Here is a 23,412-nt window from a genome sequence, read left to right as displayed (position 1 = left end):
AGAACATGATATAGATGAGAAGACATTTATGTGTGTGAAACCAGCATTATGTTGGGGATAAAACAACTGCACAGTCAAACAGCCACTTAATATTTACTTTACAATGTAAAAAATGATCAAAATGAGGTTCCCCCATGAGATTATGCCGAGGTTTCACCTGTTTGAACAATGTTTTTATATTTCATCCTAAACTGCTTCCAAGTGCGCTTCTCCCTCGCGGGATTGGACCTAAATGAAATAAATTAATAGGCGACCAATCAAGCAGTTTTCCTCTGTAATATTGTTGTGATTGCAAAGGACTACATTTAAACTTACGCATTGACCCGAGCAGCGATGTTCTCCCACGCCGTCTCCCTCTCTTTTGCAGCTGCAGCGGTGTTGCACTTCTTTTTGAAAACATGTTCAAACTCGCCGTATTATCGCATTAAGATTTCTAGCCCTAGTGGGGCGAAAAACGCAGCCCTCCGCTTCCCTGTTGCCATGGTGACTCGTTGAATCGGGGCTCAATTGATGCTGGCTTTTTATAGTTGTGGTGTACGCGCTTAACTCCAGGTGAAACTACTCCGAGTTGAATAAACTGACTCAAATCAGCTGTTCTGGAACCGGAAACTCGGAGTTTCCTATCTCAGAGTAGATCAACTCAGAGTTCAGGATTAGACTCAGAGTTTGTTGAACCTGCTTTGTGAAACGGACCCCAGAACTAGCAGATGCAACAACACATAACAATCCAACAAGGACTGAACAGAAAACCAGAACTTAAAAAGAAACTGAACTAACAAGATGAGGTGCAGGTGGGGAGATGGGTGGAGAACTCAAGAGAGGGGAGTGAACATACAGGGAGCTGATTGGCTGAGGACACACAGGGAGCGGGGCAGGGCTGACGAGGCTAACACAGGGCAGGTGTGGGGAAAACAGAGCAGGGCAGGACTAACGAGTCCAAATGCAGGGCAGGTGTGGAGGAGCACATGAACACACAAGGGAAACAGAACAAAAACCCAGAAAACAAACTCAATGCCATCTACACTAACCCATCCAAAACCAACCACAAACACAAACCCAAGCACACAACCCAACAAACCAATGACGCAGTCCTCTAAAACCCACCACCCAACCCATACAAGAAAACCCCCATGAACCGAAGGACCAAACAGAAGTGCAAAACCAGGAGACCCCAAAGAACACAACACAAGACCAAAAAACACCCAAAGTCCAGGCAAAATGTGACACCATACTGGTGAACAAGCACATAGTTTTGAACCTAGACTAAATTAAGTCAAGGGTCAAAGTGTAAATGCCCTGAAAAGGCAGTATATGTGTCAAAGATGTGTGGACACAAACTTTCCTCTGGTCATGTATTATAATGACTGAGCACTACACAACTACATAACATTACAATCAATACTGGACATACATAGTATACTAGTTCTGTACATACTAGTACAGGTGTCACAAGACAGCTCTCCTAAATGTTTGTAGTATTGTGTAACAAACACAAATAAACTTTACTTAAATGCTTATATTAAACAGGATAATATATATATTTGTGTGTGTGTGTGTGTGTGTATTCATTGATTATTGTTATGGATTATTATTACCATTGATTCATAATTCACAAACTAAAGTGTGATAACTTCGCTCATGTATAGCACTACCTCATAATGTACAACCTACAACACTACCAGTACACTGAATTAATAACAAAGACATTTCAGCAAACATACAACATACATAAATTTACAGGATAGTCTGCAAACTACATTGCCAGTCGAGTGACTTTCCCCACATCACTTACTTAGTCCAAAGACGACACTGCGATTAGCATAACATGATGTTAGCATTCTTAGCTTATTCGCCGTCAGTTAGCATAACATTAGGTTAGCATGGTTAGCTTATTGGTCGTCCTGTAATTAACGTCATTACTCCACAACACACTGACATACCGTAATACCAATACTTTCCCGAGAACATATACGCATTCATCTAACACACTACTGAATATGAACTGTTCATATATACGGAATCACACCTGAAAAGGGAGTTTCTCACGAAAGCAGAAGCATCACATTTTCACTTATAATTTCTCTCACTCTATCAACCACGTCCAAGCAAAGCCAACGTTAGCTAAACTAAGCTAAACTAAACTGTCCTCAAACTAAGCTAGCATTGGCATTAATTTCCCAGAAACTTATATGATCAATTGCTGGATGAAATGGCACTTTCAACTAGCTACCGATATCAAAAAAGTTGCCTTGACTAGTTTCTGGATGCGAAATGTAGTGCTGGGTTTTGAGTCTTACCTCTTCTCCACAGGTGCAGGTGAAAATGTGCTGGTTCAGCAGGATATAACGTAATGTTAACCAGGAAATGATTTGGTGGCTGGCTGAAGAGAGGTCATCTCGTTTAGGGTAACACAGCAGTTTTGACAAAAACCATAATTATGAGGACAGGCGACTGTCAGCCAATCAAAAGCTGTGAACTTTACATGTGTGAATTATTCATTAGTGGGTGCAGTTACATCGACCCACCTACAGAGGCCGCTGTGTTATACACAGATTTTACACAAATTCATGTAAATCTGAATTGTCAGTGTGGCGTGTATTCATGCAAAACGTCTCCATAAACCACAAATGCGCACACACACTCACACACACACACACACAAACACACACTGACACACACACATACACACACACTCACACACACACAAACACACAGACACACACTCACACACACACAAACACACACACTCACACAAACACACACACACGAAAACACTCACACACACACTGACACACACTCACGCACACAAACTCACACACTCACACACACACAAACACACACTCACACACGCACACTCACACAAACACACACTCACACACACACTCACACACACAGATGCACTGAGGCCAGACCAAAGAGTCCACAACTTACCTTTAAATATACTTACCTACCTCTTATACCTTAATACCTACCTCATCTCTCATGGGTGTCAATATTTTTCAAAAAGTCACTCTATGAGTGGTACGAATAGACTCCAAATGACCTGAGACGTGCTCCTAAATACTTTCTGCGTGCTCGATTTCAGCCTCCACACTGAAATTTTCATCCCATTCATTTCCAATGGGGAGGACATTTTGCTCTATAACTCGGGAACCAAAAGTCGTAGAGACTCGGGAGTGGGTGGTGTCAGACCTAATCTACCTAACTAACCTAGACCTAATCTACCTAATCGACCTAATGGGGGCTCTGAACACACCAGTCTTGGACCCATGTCTCTACGACCTTCCGTTCCTGAGATACGGCCATTTCAAAAACCTGAAGTGACGTATCTCAGGACCGGAAGCTCGCACATGCTCGTGGGTGGCACTGTTGGAAAGGCCGTGCCTGAATTAGTGGGGATGGAGCTTGGTTCCAAGCCTCTATGACCTCCCTATCAAAAGTTATTCACGTTTGTCCTGTTTTGTCCAGTGGGACAAACCTTGTTTTACCCCCATACCTAACCCTAACCCTAACCCTAACCCTAACCCTAAACCCCCAACCCCCCTCCCTGCCCTAACCCCCCTGCCCTAACCCTAACCCCACCCCCTGCCCTAATCCTAACCCCCCTCCCTGCCCCAACCCCCCCTGTCCTAACCCTAACCCCACTCCCATCCCTAACCCCATCCCTCATTAATTTCATAAACAATTATATTTATCAATCAATATGCAAATAAATAATATAAAACATAATTCAATTTATTTATCCTACAATTTAAAAAAAAACACAAGTATTTACATGGCATACAGGGGGTTAAAATAATTCCATTAATTGGCAAACACACGATCACAAACACAATTTCTAAAAACACAAGCACAATTTGATAAAGAAACCAAAACTACGGGGAAGGTATAAATAGAGGGCAAAAGCAGCCTCCCATCATTTCTGCTTAAACTTGGATACGACCAACATCTTTCTGCCAGCCAGCCTATTTCTTGTACTTTTGTATACTTTGTGTTGTGCCTTAGCCTGAGGAAGACTCAGAAGGGTCAAAATGTTGCGCAAAGGCACACGTTAATAAAAATAATTTTAGTTGATTTTTATTTTTCATATTTTTTGTCTTTGTTTTTTATATTTGCTTTCATATCTTTAGTTTATTTATAGTAAAACAAAAAAACATAAACTCTAACCCATGGTCATGAGCGGCACTCCTGATTATGGGTGGATTGAGGTGCGCCGCAGGAGAGATCCTGGTCACTCCCGTGGGCATGCAGAGCCCAGAAGACCACGCAACCAGCATGGGGGAGACTGGGCCCAGTCCTCTTGGGACCGAGGACGGGGGGCCTTCTGGGGGAAGGACCGCGAGCCTCCCTTCCCCCATTCAGTTGGGGTTGGGGTTCAGTTCCCCCATTCTAACCCTAACCCTAACCCTACCCTAACCCTATCCTGCTTTAATCACATTAAATATTATTTTCTGTGCCAATCTTGTTTGGAGAGTGTTTCATTGAAATAAATCATTTAATCCATTGTTGCAGCATGTCTGCAGAAAGTATTTAGTTTGAAACACAGTCATCTGTTACTGTGTCAGTGATGCACACAAAAACAAAGGGATTTTACAATGACATATAGCTGCTATATTCTACTATAGCCATATGTCATTCTGTTTTAGCAACAGCTTGCTTTTTTTAAACTTTAAGTGCAAAATTAAGTTATTTGTCAAAAAGTACTTGGTCAAAAGTGTGGTAGAAAAAAAATGGTGTTGCACTAAGAAAAATATGAAATATCTTAATAATGCCAAAATCCACTGGAGGGGGGCTTTAAATCATGACATTGTCCTTGGGAAGATATTTTTTTATATTGATTGAATGCTCTTTCCCACCAACATCCCTCTCATCTCAAACAAACAAACAGAACCAGCAGGTCATGAAGTCTATTTATCAAGTCCAGTCTTTTTATTTCATTTCTTCTTTACATCATGGATAGATAATGCAATCCAGAACATACCAGCTGTTAAGGCTACTGGTTACCAAAACTGAGTTCTCTCTTACAATGTTCTGCTAAGTAATTAAATATCACCAGCTGTTTTCCCTCTGCAGGTTTTATGCCATCATTGCCATTTCCACCAGTTCATGACACCAAATAACAGCACTGTAAAACTGGAGGCCAAAGTCTTAAGGTTCATAAAAACATCAAATACAGTACAAGTGTGTTGAAATACAAAACACAAAGCAGTAAGAAGTAACAACAAAATTACTCTGTTAATTGTTAAAAATGTACTTCAGTACTGTAGTAAATAATATTTTTCATGTCTAAACTTCATCCCACACGCAAACTGATTCAACTTACACACAGACCAGCTGAACATTAAAAAACAACAAAACCAGGCAAAGGAGGACCAGAAAACATGGAATCCTCCGAATGTGACACATTGCAGTTTCATCCATGTTTTGAATACAATGCATGTGTCTAACAGAATTCATGCTGGACATCTCATGTAGTCCTGAACCCGCAACACCAACTTACTGGCGGACACCAACCTGCCAGCAGACACTGGAGGCCCCCTCAAAATTGAGAGAATTCTTGGAAAAGAGTGTAAAAAAGATTTTGTATTGCTGTGTAATACATGACAGTAAGGAAAGGACTTATTATTTTATTATTTTTATTATTAATAATAACATTGTTCAGATTCACACCAGTGGGTCTGATTTCATAAAGTCAGAAAGTCTCCCATAAAAATATCTATTCATAAAAGATGTGTAGCATTCTTTAGTGTCAACCATCAAACATACATTTCTGTGTTTTCTTATTGTGAAAGACAAACTTTAGTTGGAATAATTGTTTCAGTGTGTTTACATTTCAAGTGCATTTGTGTCAGTTAATGGGATCATTATCTGAAAAACGGGCTCAACATTTAACTTCATACTCATTTAATGAAAAAACTCAAATGTATAAGGTAACAGTCCAACATTTGGGTATTAATGTTCCTGTACAGAGATCCCCCAGGATGTGTTTGGCCTAGCTTAGCACAAATTATGCTGTTTCTACACCTGAACAGGTGTAGAAATACAAAAGTAAAAAACAAACATTGTGGTTTTAGCAGCAGTCAGTACTGGAGCTTTTTGTTGAGCAACTGGGTGCAGTAACTGAACATAGGATCTCAAAATTGTCAGGTTTCACCTCCTCTGTCTGAACTCTAATTACAACTAAAGTCAGCACACAACAACATGGGCTGCTGACTTGTTAGCTAACAAGATACAACATTTCAATCAGACACACTTGGAATATCCACCTGTTTCTCTTATTTGTGCTAAGCTAGCTAAGCTAATGCAGCTTCTATCCTGGACACACACAGGGAAACCTGACAATCCTGTCTTCTGACTATAGAACACTGAGAATATGACAATGTGTCTTAGCATATTTACTCTTAATATTAATATATGATGCAGTGCAGTTAAGTTATCAAGGACTTGTATTTGTTCTCTAGTGTTACTGTTTGTTCTTTATTCTTAGTGTTTGTTCCTCAGTGTTACTCTGTTTGTTCTTTATTCTTAGTGTTTGTTCCTCAGTGTTACTGTGTTTGTTCTTTATTCTTAGTGTTTGTTCCTCAGTGTTACTGTGTTTTTTCTTTATTCTTAGTGTTTGTTCTTTATTGTTACTGTATGATGTGATAAAGTGTTACATTGTATAGGACTTGGTGGCCATTGTTCCAGGCATACAGTGCTCTCTCTCGGGGGTTGTAGTCGAGCATGGACAGGTGGCTGTATTTATTGGTCAGAGGAATGTCGATGTACTCGTAGGTGGAAGAGTTAGTGGAGTAGGCATAGTACACTTTAGTTCCACCTGAGTACCCATTTGTAACATACAGAGTTCCACAGATCATGAATGCCTCACCTGCACTGCGTTTTGGGTGGTTGGTGGTCCAGCTGCGGATTATTTGCAGATTATTTGGATTTAACTGGCTGAGAACTATGTTTCCAGCATTCTGATTGGTAGCGTAGACCGCCCAGAGCCCACCCTCGTCCACCATGAGGTCAATGTCTGAATGTCCCCCCCAGGAATAGTGGTACATGTTGTTGTAGCCAGCAAAGTCGAGTTGGCGAGACCGGCTGATGAGCGATGTGCTGAAGTCAAACTTGATGATGGTGTGACTCTGGAATTTGTTGAAGTAAATGGAGCCATTATAAACCACCTGACCAGTACCAGACCAGGGATGAGGCAGGCGGTGAGAGGTGAAGTTATCTGTTGTCATGAAGTCATACATTGACTGGTACTCCCTAACAAAGCGGTTGTTATGGTAACCATCCATGTACCACACCTGTAAGGGATGAAACCAAAAGTAATTTAAAAACTACAATGATGTCAAAGAATCCAGAAATAAATCTTGTTTTTTTTTCTTCTTTTTGGTACTAATGTGATGTACGAATATGTTCAGGAAAACGTGTTATATTTTATTGACCCTGATGCCTACAGTTTGATCATTATGTCATCAACAGCACACCTGGTCTTCAAAAAGAGCTTATGTCACTTCACTTTTCATTACTCTCCACTGGCTCCCTTTTGCTGCTCACATTAAGTTCAAGTCACTAATGTTCACTTACAGTGTGGCCACTAGCTCAGCACCCACATACCTGAACTCCCTCATTCTGGTTTAAGAGTCTTCTTTTTCCTGTCTGCCAATAAATCATTACTAGTCTTACTGTCACTTCTCCTGTGTGCTGTCTTGGTGTTGGATTGACTTACCAAACTTCACCCTGTCTTCAAAAATGATTTGAACACCTTCCTCTTCCCAGAGTACGTACTCTACTAATATGCTCTTTCTACATCCTAACTGCAATTTCAAATTTTCCTTCATGTCCTTTCTGGTTCTGGTTCATCTCTCCATGATCCTACACAGAGTGAAAACCATGACTCATTGCAATCCCATCAGTCTCAACTTGGATCTTGTTTCAGTACTGAGTAAAAATGTACTTAAATAGCTTTTACTCCAAAATCTGGGTAGCTGATTATGATAAGCACTGTTTGCAAATGCTAAATCAGTCCCCTTTCATACAACAGTTGGCCATATGACAAACAGATCAAAAATATAATGCTCAAAATCTGTGCAAGATATCTTGACGCCAAAAACACTGGATCCTACACTTCCCATGATACCACTGGTTGGCGTCTCCCTGCCTGTTAAACAGCCACATCTTTGAAACTCCAGAAATGTGTAGTTTCCTAGCTAAGATATAACTGCTGGTGTCATGTCTTGCTGTTGTATCATTGTTGTGTTTTGTGGTTATTGTTGTTGATGATGCTCACTCTGTTGTCTCCGGCTGGAGCGAGCGGGTCAGTCATCCATGATCCAAACCTTGACCCAGACGTCTTGATGGTGATTGGTTCAGATATTCCCGTCAGCTTCCCACAGGCTGAAACACAAACAGGAACACATAAAGGTACAGAGTAGACAAAAAATACTACCAGATAGATTCACTCCCCCCAGGATTTTATAGTTTTTTGTGATTAATGCAGCCAAAAATGCTTAATTTTGCAGCAGATTTTCTCATGAATTGTGATAAGTTTGCAATGTTTTATGTGCTCTTTTTGCGTTAAAATTGCAGGAATGTTTTTGTTTTTTTAAACTGCTACCAATGAATAGTCCTATGTAATGACTTCCTTGGATAAAAAGCATCCCGCAGATCACAGAAAAAACTATATTTCCGCTCTAATGTTTATGTATTTTCTGAACATGAGAACCATGAGGACTCAAAGTTCTATAAAACAGAAAATACTGTACTTGAGTTCCATTGATAGCCTTTATTAAATAAACTTTCAGCTCAACATTAGCAGCAGATAAAATCATCAATAATGTTATTCCAAAATAAATCCATCAACATAAAAATATAGTTTGATGTTTATGTTTGAGGCAGATTATGTCCATCTTTGCTATCTGAACAACATCAGCTTGTATTCTCCTGACTCACTGAATCAAACCTTATTTGGGAACATCTGGGAATTGTTTTGCTCGTCTATGGCATCATGTTTGTCGGCAGGTGAGATTTGTCCATCTTCCACCTGAATGACATCAGTTACCGCCACACCAAATGCCACGATTGGTCCAAACCACAAACGGCTGTTGATTTGGACATTTTATGCGGAAAAAGTTGCTGTAATTTAGTTAAATTGCAAGCTGTTGCAAACATTGTGGAAATTTCATGAATTTGTGTTAATTATTTCCTGGATGGAAGAATATATTGCATTGAAACAGCACAAACATTACACAAACTACAGCTGTTGCTTCACCATAACATGATGGAGGTGAAATCTGTGCTGCTGCCAGTTTTGAAAGATGACATTTAAAATGTTAATCACAGCATCTGTTTGAGAAACCAGGTCCTAGTTACTCTGGATCATCCACTGGTAACACTTTTTACTGGAACTACTTTTTACTGAAACTAAAGTTACTGTGAAAATGATTGAAGGCAAAGTGAGGTGAAGTGAGAGATGGTTTTCAGTGGGACACTGTTGTGTATTTGTTTGTTGACTCACCCAGCCTCTGCATGCAGGCCCTCAGACGGTCCTCCAGGCTTGTCACTCTGCTGTGGAGCTCCTGATAGTCCAGACCTCCCAACTGCTCCTGCAGGGAGCTCAGCAGCTCAGTCACATTTGCTGCCTCCTCTTTAAACTGTCGCACCAGCAGAGCATCTGCCTTGTAGGCCTCCAGCACCGGGATCAGAGGACGTAACTCCTCCATCTTTGCCTTGATGGACTGAAAGACAGACATCAGAGACACTCAGAAGACTAAAGGATTTTATTGTAAAGTGTTCAAACACTGAGGAGGAGGGACATCAGACAGTGACTTCATTTCCTGTTCAACTGTCATCATCCACTTGCAGAACCACTGATGTCTCAGAACACAATTAAAACACTGCAATTTAATTTAATGCATTGTGAGGTTTATCTTAGACTCTGGAGCTCAGTATTTATCCATAATGGCTGCTTTATCACAATTCCACCATATAAACCTGAATCTGTGTGTAACAGGGGACAGGTGTAGATGCGTAGCAGAACACAGAACATTTATGGAGTCAAATAAAGGTCATAAATATTTTGAGCTTGTGAAATAGTTTGTGAAAGTGTAATAATGTTTTGAAGCTGTAGAAAAATTTTGTGCATGTGTGAAAGTTTTGTGCATACAGAAATAATTTGCACGTGTAAAAAGTTTTTGTAGCTGTAGAAATATTATATACTATTATGTGTGTCATAAAGTCAAGGGAAAGAATCTGACACAAAGCATCTGTGAGCAGCAAACATCAGAACTGATTTTTCTACAAAATCCCGGATTACATTCGATGACACCAGAACAACATTACTGTAAGATTCAGACCTGCCTGAGTCATATTACAGTTTTTCTAAATTGCTTTGGCACGTTTCTTGAAACGTTTTAAAAGTTGTCAGCACTGAAGATGCATTTCCCAAAACAGCTCATACATTGATTTGTTAGCTGACTTGTTGATTGGTTGATCAGAGACATGATGTCATGTGTAAGTTGACTTGTTGATTGGTAGTTTAAGGCATGATGTCATGGTGTGGGTGATACCTTGTACTGCCTGGCGATGTTACTCTCATGTCCTTCCTCCACCTGTTTGAATTTGTTCTCCAGTCCTTTCAGCTGAACTTCCATCTTCTCCACAAACTGCAAATCTCTCTGAGTGCGCTGGTCGAGAACTTCGATAGACTGACTCATATTCTGCACCTGGATGATAGAACACCACATTTACCAACTAATATTACAATAGTAGTACTGCTACAGCTGTACTACAAAAAGTACGTTTCTATTAAATATCTTACCAGAATCAGTGTTACAGTTAGTTTTAGCTCACATTCTGCTCCTGAATGACACAATATCACAACATTTACCAGGTGAAGAAGGAATTATTCTCCTCCAGGCTGCATGAAGGTGAACATGCCTGGAGCTTATTCACAGACATTCACGCTGCTGTTTATTTTATACTTGTATGTAGTATCAGTAGCAGCTAGTTAATGCGGGGTGCTGTCCCCATTACAGTTATCCAAAAAGGAAACACTATCATGTTAAACATAAATTCATTATATATTATGAAATAACTATGAAATGAAAATGTTTATTTGTACTCTCATAGTCCTGCCAGCAGTTGTGTTTTCAAATTGTATTTGGTTGATTTGGTGTGAATACGTTCACTTCCTGTGTAAGGGCTGCCGGCCAAATGAGTGTGTATGTAGGTCCTTCAACTTTTGGCAAGCAGGTGACCTGAGGTTACACTGTAATTGCTTGCTTCAGATTTTCCACAGAATGCAGCTCACCGCACCCCAGACAGGCCCATTTTTACTGATAGCCTATAGACACACAGGTTTTTGCAAGGCCATTAGTGAGATGTGTGCAGGCAAATTTTCAGATGTTCAGAAAGCTAACATTATGAATGTTACAAGTATCTGTCCTGTACAGCAAACAGCAGGAATTATATGCTAACATTACTTTATTGTTTTCATGCTTACTTTACTTGTGTGTGTATGTTCACTTCAATTCAATTTAATTCAATTTTATTTATATAGTGTCAAATCACTTTTCACATGGAGCAGGTCTAGACCACACTCTTTAATTTACGGAAAGAGAGAACCAACAATTCCCCCATGAGCAGCATCTGAGAAGCCGCATCTAGAAGAAGCAACAACAACAACAACAACAGATACATGCATGATACATGATAAACTAGTAGTAACTCATACACTCTTCAGCATTACTCTCAGTAATGCCATTACCCGTACTCACTGGGTTGCAATTTTACCCAGTTTGGGTCAATATAGCAACAACACACTGGGTTAATATTACCCAGAAAGCCACTCAAGCCAAGGGGTTGTTTTTTTATTGTCCCTCCAGGAAATTGCAATTTTGCAATCATAATATTTAACGCAAATTCAAGAAATGCCCTCAATATTTGCAAGAGTTTGCAATTTTGCTAATATACCACAACTTTTCTATATGAGATGTCCAAATCAACAGACACTTGTGATTTGGACCAATCGTGGCATTTGGTGTGGTGGTAACTGACGTCATCGCAGAATTCAGCAAGGATTCAGGCGCATTCAGCTGGAAGATGGAAGAATCTCACCTGCCAACAAAAATGATGCCATAGACGAGCAATCGACCAAATGTTCCCAAATGAGGTTTGATTCAGTTAGTCAGAAGAATACAAGCTGATGTTGTTCAAACAAATGTTGGCAGGACATCCGGCATGTGTTTGCACCCATACCATGTTGTTCTGGTGTTTTTGTTCTGGATACAGTTACTAACTTCATGCTTGGCCAACAAATTATAAATTCTGATTAGATATCTACTAAACTGGATTCATCAGATTCATCAGAGTCAAAGTGAAGTGGAAGCCATCTTTGAGACATGGAACTTCCTGACCCAAAAAGTCTCACATTCGGTTGACATCTTCCATAAGTGCGAGGGAATAAATCATTGAAGTGGAGATATCCCTGATGCAATCAATAGAGAATTGACAAGTTAGATACGCTGGTCAAGCTGCAGAAAGATCTCCACAACCTGGGGCTAAGTTTGGAATTCAGCCAAGCTCAAATTGATGATCTGAGGAACCACAAACAACAAAGTTTCCTTTTGTGGACAAATTATACATTGATGGGCAATTGAACAAAGATTCAGAGATCACTCTGTGGCTTTTTTAACATTTGACTGCCTTTCTGTCTGTTTTATCTTTAAGAATGAAACGATATACAACAGCAATTTAACCCAACATGACCAAGTCAAACTGACTATTAATTTACACTTCAAAGAAAGGTTTACATATGGCTCATGTGAATGTGAGCAGTTTGGTAAATAAGTTGGATGAGATACTAAATGTTGTCTAGGAGAATAATCTGCATGTGCTTGCTATTACTGTGACTCATCTTGACCAAACCATGACAAATGGACAAATTGATTTCAAAGGATACAATATTATAAAGAAGGACAGGAACAAAAGAGGAGGTGTTATCCTATATATTCAAGAGCATCTGCTATTCAATGTGCAGGATGATCAATATGTGAAAAGACTAGAGATCCTGTGGATTCAAATTCACCTTCCTACTTCTGCCCCTTGGCCTCCCTACTTCCAGCGCCAGTGCTTTCAGGTCCAGCTCCTTCAGCCAAATATGCTTTTCTGTAAGACCCTCTCAATTATGGAACACCCTACCAAATGAAATAAGAAACTGTACCACCTACCACATCTTCATACCAAGACAAAAGGCCTGGCTTTTGAAAAGTCAGATGTAAACATTTCTAACCTACATAGTACATTGCTCATTTTATCATTATCATAATTATCACTGGCTAACCAGCTGCTAACTTGTCCCATGTCCGTACATATCCAAGCCAGCTTTGCATGACCTGGGTATGCATGGAATATCTGCTAGTATTTTATTAAAAATCTAGTATGTTTTTCTATAGTTGTGTCTTACAATTCTGTGTTCCGGTGTATATTACCATTTCACTAACAAGTAACTGTATCTTTTAACATAATGATTATTCTAGTTTACTTATGTTTACTGTTAACGGCTGTGGTCAGTGTTACTTGGCTGTGTTTTGTTGCTTTATGTTGTTTTCATAGCTATTTATGCTGAAATGGTGTTTGTTGTTACTGTATTGATATTTTGATGTTTCCTGTTGCCCTGCATGGCTTGTGTTCTGTCTTGAGAATTCTTGTTTTGTTGCTGTTGCTGTCTTTATGGTGTCTTGTTGTCTTTGTTCTGTAAAGTTGATCACTTTATAGGTTTCAAAAGATCTTGCCAAAGGACTGCAGTTGAAAATGAAAGAGTAGGCTAACACTGGCACATTCACAGAAATGTCAGTTAATGTGTGTTGTCCTTATAAATAAATAAATGAAAAAAGACACACTACATTCGTACCTTTTCCAGCAGCTGTCTTAGCTGTTTGGTTCGAGCGTCTCTGGAACAGACGGTCTGTTGAGGAGCGACCACTGTACAAACACATCGACCATCAGTGTCCTGAGCTGAGCTGTATACCTGCCAGCCCTCCTCTGGGGCTGAAGGACCCACCTGTACCACACAGGATATTAGATAGAAAGAAAACATCAGACCACAGGGTTATAGTGTATTTACACTCATCCAGTAAAATCTATCAATACATCAATACATCAAACCCCACCACAGTCAGTCCCTTACTTTTTGTAATCTCCTTACAAAAAGTAAGGAGATTTGTGTTTGGTAGATTATTTCTTTGTTGTAACAATGCTTCTTGTCAATAAATCGTTGGAAAGCCTGTTTATTTCCCTTTTAAATGGTGCCACATTTGTAAAGAACATGCATTTGTGGGATGAGCAGCAGAGATGAGTATGTGGGTTGCGCCCATGAAAAATTTGCCAAATCCTCTCTGCCAATGCTAAACAGCTTATTTTGCTGTTGCTATTGACTCTTGTTTTGAGTTTCCTGTACCCCAATGGTACCCTAATGTGTTCCTGAATGAATGTATATTCTTCATTACTGTGGATAAATACCCACTGTATATTTAAACTTACACTGGTTCTACTCAAGCACTCTTAGCTCTCTCCTTCTTTTAGCGCCTTTTCTCGCTAATCCCACAGTTATGTTATTTTAGCTCAGCATTTACCTTAACAGCTAACTTCAGCTAAACAGTTAACAATGGCGTCTCTCGCTCTCTTGCTCAGTGTGTCATATGTTTAGCTATTCCTCTGCCTCCTTTAGTGACAATGGTACGTGTAATAAATGTAGTTTATTTGCAGTGTTGGAGGCGAGGCTCAGTGAATTGGAAGCACAGCTCCACACCATGGAAAAACAATCTTTAGCTAATGTAGTTAGCCAGCCCTCAGTAGCCAGTGCGGGCTGAAATAGCATAGCTCCTACTCTGCTGGTAGTACCCAAGCAGCTGGAAAGCCAGGGTGGCTGGGTGACTTCCTGAAGGAAGCATAGCCCTAAGCAGAAGCAAACGGTTCACCACCAACCAGTTCCATCAGTATTGAACTCAGTGCCATGTCTCAATACTACAGAGGACTCTTATGCTAATTTTAGTTCCTCCCAAACTAAGTTCCACCCAAAATAATCTTGTTGATAGTGCTGCAGGCTCATTACGAATAACACTCGACTCCATCACCCCTTTAAAAAAGGAAGTTAATAAAACATAAGAGGTTAGCTCCATGGTTTAACTCTCAAACCGGCAAATTAAGGCAAACCACGAAAACTTGAAAGGATTTGGCGTTCCAGCAAACTAGAAGAATCTCGCTTAGTCTGGCAAGATAGTGTTAAAACATATAGGAAGGCCCTCTGTAATGCCAGAGCCGCCTATTACTCAGCATTAATAGAAGAGAATAAAAACTGCCCTAGGTTCCTTTTCAGCACTTTGGCTGACAAAGAGTCATAACTCTATTGATCCATGTATTCCTATAGCTCTCAGTAGTAATGACTTTATGAGCTTCTTTAATGATAAAATTCTAACTATTAGAGACAAAATTAACCACCTCCTGCCCTCAACAGGCACTGTTCTCTCCCCAAACACAGGAACCTTAGAAACAGCTATAAAAATTCAATTTTAGACATATTAGAAACTGTCTCTCTTTGGACGCAGCAGATATTTATGCAGCTATGATTCTTTCTGTGTCTATGTTTCTATGTCTTATTGCATCACATGTTGGGGGCAGGCTGGAGAAACAGCCATAAAACCTCTTGAGTCTTTATACAAACAAACTCTAACAACTCTGGACAAAAAGCCAATGCATTTCCATCACTGTAGGGTTCTGGAGAAATACAATTTACTGAGCTTTGACAATTTTAGATTATTCTCAAATTTGTGCCTAGTTTATCAAATTTTAAATGGTTTGGCCCCTCCTCCTCTATGTGACTTTGTGTACACTTGCTTAGTAAGTTCTATTAGATCCTCCAGAATATCCTCTATACAAGATTGTACCATTTCATCACACTGCATTTGGGCAGTCAGCTTTCTGCGTGAAAGCCACAACTCAGTGAAACGTCCTACCTGATTATATGAAGAACTGTAGTTCTATCAATGCATTCAAGGCCAATTTTTTAAAAAATCAACTAAAGAGGAATCAACTGTGTGACCACTGAGCCTAGTTTACATTATTAATTTTTAATTGACATTGTAGGTGTATGTGATGTGCTGTTGTGTGTGGCTTTGTATTTTGTATGGTGTGTTCTTTGTGGGGTTTTTTGTTTGTTTGCTTATTTGTTTGTTTTTGTTGTTGTTTTTGCTTTGTACTGTTTGTTGTTGTGCTGTTGTATGTTTTCATTATAATGGACTACGGATGCAAATTAGCTTCAAGCTAACTCCGGTGCAGTGCATCATTTATGCTTAATACTGCACACTGTCCTGTTCAATAAATCAAATCAAATCAATCCTGATATATATTTAGATTGTTCTTCTCCAATTGGCTTTCCTGAACTAACTTCAACAATTTCTTCATTTAAACCATCAACCTGTCTCTTAGATCCCATCCCAACTAGGCTGCTTAACGAAGTCTTACCCTTAGTTAGCACTTCTTTACTAGATATGATCAATCTGTCTTTAGTAACAGGCTATGTATCACAGTCCTTTAAAGTAGCTGTAATTAAACCTCTTCTTAAGAAGCCTACTCTTGATTCAGGTGTTTTAGCCAATTATAGACCTATATCTAACCTTCCATTTCTCTCTAAGATCCATGAGAAAGCAGTCTCTAATCAGTTATGTGACTTTCTACATAACAATAGTTTATTTGAGGATTTTCAGTCAGGATTTAGAGGCATCATAGCACAGAGACAGCACTGGTGAAAGTCACTAATGACCTCCTAACTGCATCGGACAAAGGATTTGTCTCTATACTTGTCCTGTTAGATCTTAGTGCTGCATTTGACACAATCGACCATCAAATCCTTCTGCAGAGACTGGAACATTTAATTGGCATTAAAGGAACTGCATTAAGCTGGTTTAAGTCCTATTTATCAGACTGATTTCAGTTTGTACATGTTAATGATGAATCCTCCATGAAGGCAAAAGTTAGACACGGAGTCCCACAAGGTTCTGTACTTGGACCAATACTATTCACCTTATATATGCTTCCTTTAGGTAATATTATTTGGAAACACTCCATAAATGTTAATTGTTATGCAGATGACACCCAATTATATTTATCAATGAAGCCAGATGAAAACAATCAGTTAACTAAACTCCAAGCATGCCTTAAGGACATAAAGACCTGGATGACCTGCAATTTTCTGCTACTAAACTCAGATAAAACTGAAGTTATTGTGTTTGGCCCTAAACACCTCAGAAACACATTATCTAATGATATAGCTACTCTGGATGGCATTACCCTGGCCTCCAGCACCACCGTTCCAAGGAATCTGGGAGTTATCTTTGATCAGGATATGTCCTTTAACTCCCACATAAATCAAATCTCAAGGACTGCCTTTTTTCACTTACGTAATATCACAAAAATCAGGCACATCCTGTCCCTAAAAGATGCAGAAAAACTAGTTCACACATTTGTTACTTCTAGGCTGGATTATTGCAATTCCTTATTATCAGGCTGCCCTAACAAGTCTCTAAAGACTCTCCAGCTGGTCCAGAATGCAGCTGCACGTGTTCTGACTAAAACTAGAAAAAGAGACCACATTTCTCCCATTTTAGCTTCGCTGCATTGGCTTCCTGTAAAATCTAGAATAGAATTTAAAATCCTTCTCCTAACTTACAAAGCCCTTAATGGTCAGGCACCATCATATCTTAAAGAGCTCATAGTACCGTATTATCCCACTAGAACACTGCGCTCCCAGTATGCAGCTTACTGGTGGTCCCTACAGTCTTTAAAAGCAGAATGGGAGGCAGAGCCTTCAGCTATCAGGCTCCTCTCCTGTGGAACCATCTTCCAGATTGGGTCCGGGGTGCAGACATCCTCTCTATGTTTAAGAGTAGGCTTAAAACTTTCCTTTTTGATAAAGCTTATAGTTAGGGCCGACCAGGCTCGCCTTGGATCAGCCCTTAGTTATGCTGCTATAGGCCTAGACTGCTGGGGGACTTCCCATGATGCACTGAGCTCCTCTCTCCTCCTCCTCCTCTCCATCTGTATGCATTCATGTAACATCAATGCATGTCACTAACTTGGCTTCTTCTGTGGCATTTTTATGCTTTCTCGTGTCACAGAAAAATTCAGAATCCGAGGGGATGGTGGTGTAGTGTCCTGTGTGTGTCCTGCCTTGATACCTTCTCTGGCCATTATTGCTATTATGAATATCATTGTTATTGTTATTATTGTTGTTATTATGCTTCTCTGTGTCTCTCCCTCCTTCTTTCTCTCTCAACCCAACCGGTCAAGGCAGATGGCGCCACCTAGAGTCCAGTTCTGCTTGAGGTTTCTTCCCGTTAAAGGGGAGTTTTTCCTGCTGCTGCTGCTCATGGAGGAATGTTGGGTCTCTGTAGATTAAAGAGTTTAGTCTAGACCTGCTCTATGTGACAAGTGCCCCAAAATAACTTTTGTTATGATTTGGTGCTTTACAAATAAAATTGAATTGAATATATATATATATATATATATATATATATATATATATATATATATATATATATATGTAAGATATTAGGTAATGTGAAGAGGAAGTGAGTCAGACTCACAACAAAGTGGAGGGATTTATATATCCCATGAGGCCTGGGGGCACTAGAGGGAGGGATAAAGTCACTAAATGTGTTACAAATGTGTTAAATTTACCAAATATGTTCACAGACTTGTGAAAATCAGAAAATGTGTTACAGATGCATTAAAATACAAGACGTGCTAGAAGAGGAACATGTGTTTTGTCCCTCTGTGCTGACCGTATAGGGTGAGTCTCCATTTGACATAGAAATCAAACTTTTATCAACCTTTTTAAATGACTGTTTGCTTTAACCTCGATAACTATGTTAGTCATCCCTCTCTCCCTTTCTTGTCAATTTCTCGTAATCTGCACAAAAATTAGGAGTCTCCAATTGCTCTTTTTGGAAATCTGACGGGACATTGGAAGGGAAGCTAGTCAATGTGGTCCAGGAGCTACAGCCATTTTAATTTTGGTATTAAATTTGAGTTTTGGCTCCAAAATAGGGGTGGAGTGCAAGAGGTTAAAGTTACACTTCCCAGGACCTCCTGAGCAAGGCAGCTGAGGGTAGTGACTGTTGGAATCTAGTTAATCAACAGCCTGATTATGTGAGTTGAGTGTATTGGTAAATAGATGTGAGTATCATCTGCATAGTAATGAAGGGAGATGTGATATTTCTGAACGATTTGTTGAAGATGTGACACAGAAGCCAGAAAAACAGACGTCAATGTTGAATCCAGGATGTTAAATCCCTCCAAACGGGAGAAGGCCAGACCACCACCCTGTTAGGTCCAGAGACTGGGCCAATGGCGACTCCAAGGTCAGAGCTGCTCAGACAAACCACTACAGGCCCATTCTACAACAAGGGATCCAGCTAATGAAACAGAGGAATGGATGAGGGATCTGGGAGGATCCTGCCAGGCCCAAAGGAGGAAGGAACAACAATGATGCTAAATTAAGTAATAGGACTTATGAGAATTGGGATTGTTTGTGTCACGTAGTCATTTAAATCATTTCACACAGCAATCACACCATCTGTTGCTCCATCCAGCCTACCTAACGGTTGCAAGTCATCCCTGAAAGGATGTTCCAATAGGGATTTTTAAAAGAGTATTAAAATGTGAGATTTTAGAGAATTAAAAGAGTCAGTCTCAGTTGCTGGGGGAGAATGCATCACTTAGATGGAACCAACACATCTTGAAGACCAAGAAGAAATTTATCTTGAAAAATTGCAGACTGAGCTGAATTCAGCACAAGGTAATAAGATAAGTAAAGATAAGAAGGCCTTTTGAACGTGGGACTGAAGCACCTGCTGCTGTTTTTTATCTGCACCATCTAACAACTGAGAACAATACTACGCCCAGTCTTGGAGATTTTGGACTGTTCCTGTTACCAGCCATTCTTCAGATCCTTCAGAGATTGTGAGTAGAACAAGGAAAGGAGTATAAGATAGAAGTGGAGCATTTCTGTTTTACTGAAATTGTAACCTTTAATAATTTTTACTGTTCACTGCTGTTAGTTGTTGCACTTATTAAATAAAGCATATAAGCTGTAGTTAAATAAGTTTATTTCTTTTCATTACATCCAAAGCTTTTCTTTATAGAACTAGCAGCCTCAGCCAGATAATGTGTGAGTAAGTCAGTCAAGGCTGTCATTAACAGAAGTATTTCTACTCTGTATCTGTAGGTCAGGTCAACCAGGGAAGTGAAAGGAGAAGGGGATTGAGGTTTGATACCTGTGGAACTCCACAGGGTTAGCTAACCCAGCTGTACATGAGGAGAACATATCTAAAGTGACAGAGAAACACCTGCAAAACAGTCTGGAGCTGTACAGTTACTACAAACTCCATCCTGAAGGAGACTGAAGTGCAGAAGAAACTATTGTGTCAAACATTGCAGTGGTCCAGAAGGTCTTGAAGAATATGTGGCCATCTACGTCCAGTCGACTAACTCTGTGCTGTCGAAAACACCAAAGTCAGACTGACATTTATCAAAAAAATTGTTGATACTTGAGTATGGAATCAGTTAAAAGAGAACAATGTTATACATTTACATTTTTCATTTAGCAGATGCTTTTATCCAAAGCAATGTACATCTGAAACTGATACAACACAAGCAGGGATCTAGTCAGCAGACAAGTAAGACACGAGTAAATGCCATAAAGCTTAAGATAGAGTCCAATAGGATGTAGATGCCCACAGGCAGTGCACCAAGGCAATGCATATATTGCTTAGAAGCAGGTTTTTTTTGTTTTTCTTACTCTACCTTCAGTCTATCAAGTGCAGAGGTGTTCGTGAAAGAGCTAGGTCTTTAGTCTTTTCTTAAAGATTGAGAGGGACTCTGCAGATCGAACAGAGGTTCTCCAGGAGTTTGGAGGTTTTCAGCAAGTTGATGAGAACGGGGAGTTCCTGGGTGTGTTTGAACATGATGGTGGTACAGATAATGGAGAGAGATGGTTCGAATTACGCTCAGAGGTCGAAGTTCGTGCTGGTCATTCTGAGACCCTGGTGTGGCTGTTTCTTTCATGGTCACATGTCACATGCGATGCACAAGTCACACGTTGTTGAGATATGGGAGGTTTGTGAGTTACCCATAACCCCCTTCTCTGTAGCTTCACAGCCGAGGAAGACTGAGGTTGTATGCTCGGAGGATGAAGACTGATGTTTTCAGCCTTGTCAAGAAAATTTAAATATTCCAAACAAGTTTAAGAGGAGGTGTTGATATTATCATTATTATTATTATTTATTATAAATAGTGATGTGTTTGTCTGTCATTGTGCAGTCGTGGTGTCACTAAACCTTTTTCTGTCATTAATCCTAATCTGCTATAATCCCTTTGATATCATCTGGATTATTACAAATCTGGAGGTTTATTGACATCAGATCCAATTAGAACATCTTCAAATGAACATTTGGTCTATTTGTCACAGTATGTAACGTCACCTCACAGGTTCTCAGCATTATTGATTGAGTGGATCAATAATCTAAATGTTTATAGTGTGTTATTGAGAGCTGCATGCTGGGATTAACACAGTTTGCATCTGTGAGACAAATGTGAAACATTTTCTACTCACATTAAACACAAATCTGAATCCCATCAGACACACAACAGCTGTTATTTTATTTATATTTATTATTAATATCTATTCATGTTAATGTTCATTAAAATACTTTATATAAATAAATATTTTCAGTAAAGACTCATCCCAACATCAGAACACATAATGTTGATTTAAGGGTCAGATTTGTTCTTTCTTTTCTCACAAACAGGAAACATTTCTGACAGAATAAAAACAGAACAGAGTGTTGAGTTGTTACCACAGTGAGGTGTCGTTTGAATAGAACAAAATAGAATAAAATAGAAACCGAGTGTTACCACGGTGATGTGTGATCCCAGCAGCAGCAGCAGCAGGAAAGCGTTCAGCAGATTCTCCTCCGACTCCATCTGTCTCCTCCTTAACCTGTTTATTTATTCTCAGGTTTTCTCTGCGTTTCCTCGTCTGGTTTTTATTAATCCGTTTATCTTCTTCTTCTCTTCATCCGTTTATCTTCCTGCTCATTTCTCTGTTCTTCCTCCCCCACTCCTCTTCCTCTCTCCTCCCCCTCCTCTCTCACTCTTCTTCTTTGATGCAGCGCCAAAAATCAGCCGAGTGGAAATAGATCCTACAGCTCAGAGAGAGAGAGTGTGTGTGTGTGTGTGTGTGATGATGTCACAGCTTGGCTGGTGAACAGAACTGTGGCAGCAGCAGGAGGAGGAGGAGCTGTCCGTGGTGCTGAGTGTGTGTGTGTGTGTGTGTGTGTGAGTGTGTGTGTGTGCTGCAGGAAGCCATTTGGCCTCAGGCAGGAAAATGTCGGCTCTTTATAAATTATTTCTGCTCTTCAGGTCTTCAACATGATGGAAATATTTAATAATATATTATTATTGTTATCTATCATTATTATCATTATTATCATTATTGTTGTTATTGTTGTTGTTTTGAATTAAAGCAGAAAATCAGCTGTGAGATTCATGATTCATATGACACTTTTTTCTGACCTAATATCTCTATATAGATAGATAGATGATAGATAGATAGATAGATAGATAGATGATAGATAGATAGATGATAGATGATAGATAGATGATAGATAGATAGATAGATGATAGATAGATAGATAGATAGATAGATAGATAGATAGATAGATGATAGATACATAGATGATAGATAGATGATAGATACATAGATGATAGATAGATAGATGATAGATAGATGATAGATGATAGATAGATGATAGATACATAGATGATAGATAGATGATAGATACATAGATGATAGATAGATAGATAGATGATAGATAGATGATAGATACATAGATGATAGATGATAGATAGATAGATGATAGATACATAGATGATAGATAGATGATAGATGATAGATACATAGATGATAGATAGATGATAGATACATAGATGATAGATAGATAGATGATAGATAGATAGATAGATGATAGATAGATGATAGATACATAGATGATAGATAGATGATAGATACATAGATGATAGATAGATAGATAGATAGATAGATGATAGATAGATGATAGATACATAGATGATAGATAGATAGATGATAGATACATAGATGATAGATAGATGATAGATACATAGATGATAAATAGATGATAGATACATAGATGATAGATAGATAGATGATAGATAGATGATAGATGATAGATGATAGATACATAGATGATAGATAGATGATAGATGATAGATAGATAGATAGATAGATAGATAGATACATAGATGATAGATACATAGATGATAGATGATAGATAGATAGATAGATAG

At 39.3% G+C, this 23,412-nt stretch overlaps 1 protein-coding gene and 2 long non-coding RNA genes across 3 annotated transcripts in view; 1 reads left to right on the top strand and 2 right to left on the bottom strand.

Annotated features, from left to right (window-relative positions):
• Nucleotides 1-489, bottom strand: part of LOC137171348 (uncharacterized) — a 937-nt gene extending 448 nt beyond the window's left edge. The window contains exon 1 of the long non-coding RNA XR_010924748.1: nucleotides 158-489. This is a non-coding gene — a long non-coding RNA (uncharacterized lncRNA). The remainder of the gene's footprint in view (nucleotides 1-157) is intronic.
• A 297-nt stretch (nucleotides 490-786) lies between these two features.
• Nucleotides 787-1,089, top strand: LOC137172708 (uncharacterized). Its single transcript, XR_010925023.1, has 2 exons — nucleotides 787-900; nucleotides 952-1,089. It is a non-coding gene; the product is annotated as an uncharacterized lncRNA (long non-coding RNA).
• Nucleotides 1,090-4,906: 3,817 nt separating this feature from the next.
• LOC137171334 (noelin-like) lies at nucleotides 4,907-22,252 on the bottom strand. The gene is made up of 6 exons (XM_067575299.1): nucleotides 21,961-22,252; nucleotides 13,901-14,050; nucleotides 10,557-10,712; nucleotides 9,506-9,725; nucleotides 8,279-8,385; nucleotides 4,907-7,292 (listed from the first exon to the last, which is right to left on the bottom strand). Exons 1-6 carry the CDS (start codon nucleotides 22,027-22,029, stop codon nucleotides 6,630-6,632), a joined length of 1,365 nt encoding a protein of 454 aa, XP_067431400.1. The 5' UTR covers nucleotides 22,030-22,252; the 3' UTR covers nucleotides 4,907-6,629.
• Between the last annotated feature and the right edge of the window lie 1,160 nt (nucleotides 22,253-23,412).

This window comes from Thunnus thynnus, chromosome 2 (genome assembly GCF_963924715.1).
Source record: "Thunnus thynnus chromosome 2, fThuThy2.1, whole genome shotgun sequence".
Taxonomy (NCBI): domain Eukaryota; kingdom Metazoa; phylum Chordata; class Actinopteri; order Scombriformes; family Scombridae; genus Thunnus; species Thunnus thynnus.
This window is presented reverse-complemented; position numbering and strand designations above follow the sequence as displayed.

Excerpts from the sequence above, each read along its gene's own strand:
- LOC137171334 (XM_067575299.1), bottom strand. The coding sequence starts at position 22,029 with ATGGAGTCGGAGGAGAATCTGCTGAACGCTTTCCTGCTGCTGCTGCTG. Across the intron at positions 14,051-21,960 it reads TGGGATCACACATCACCGTG|GTGGGTCCTTCAGCCCCAGA; the intron begins GTAACACTCGGT and ends TGTGTGGTACAG. Across the intron at positions 10,713-13,900 it reads TAAGACAGCTGCTGGAAAAG|GTGCAGAATATGAGTCAGTC; the intron begins GTACGAATGTAG and ends TCTATCATCCAG.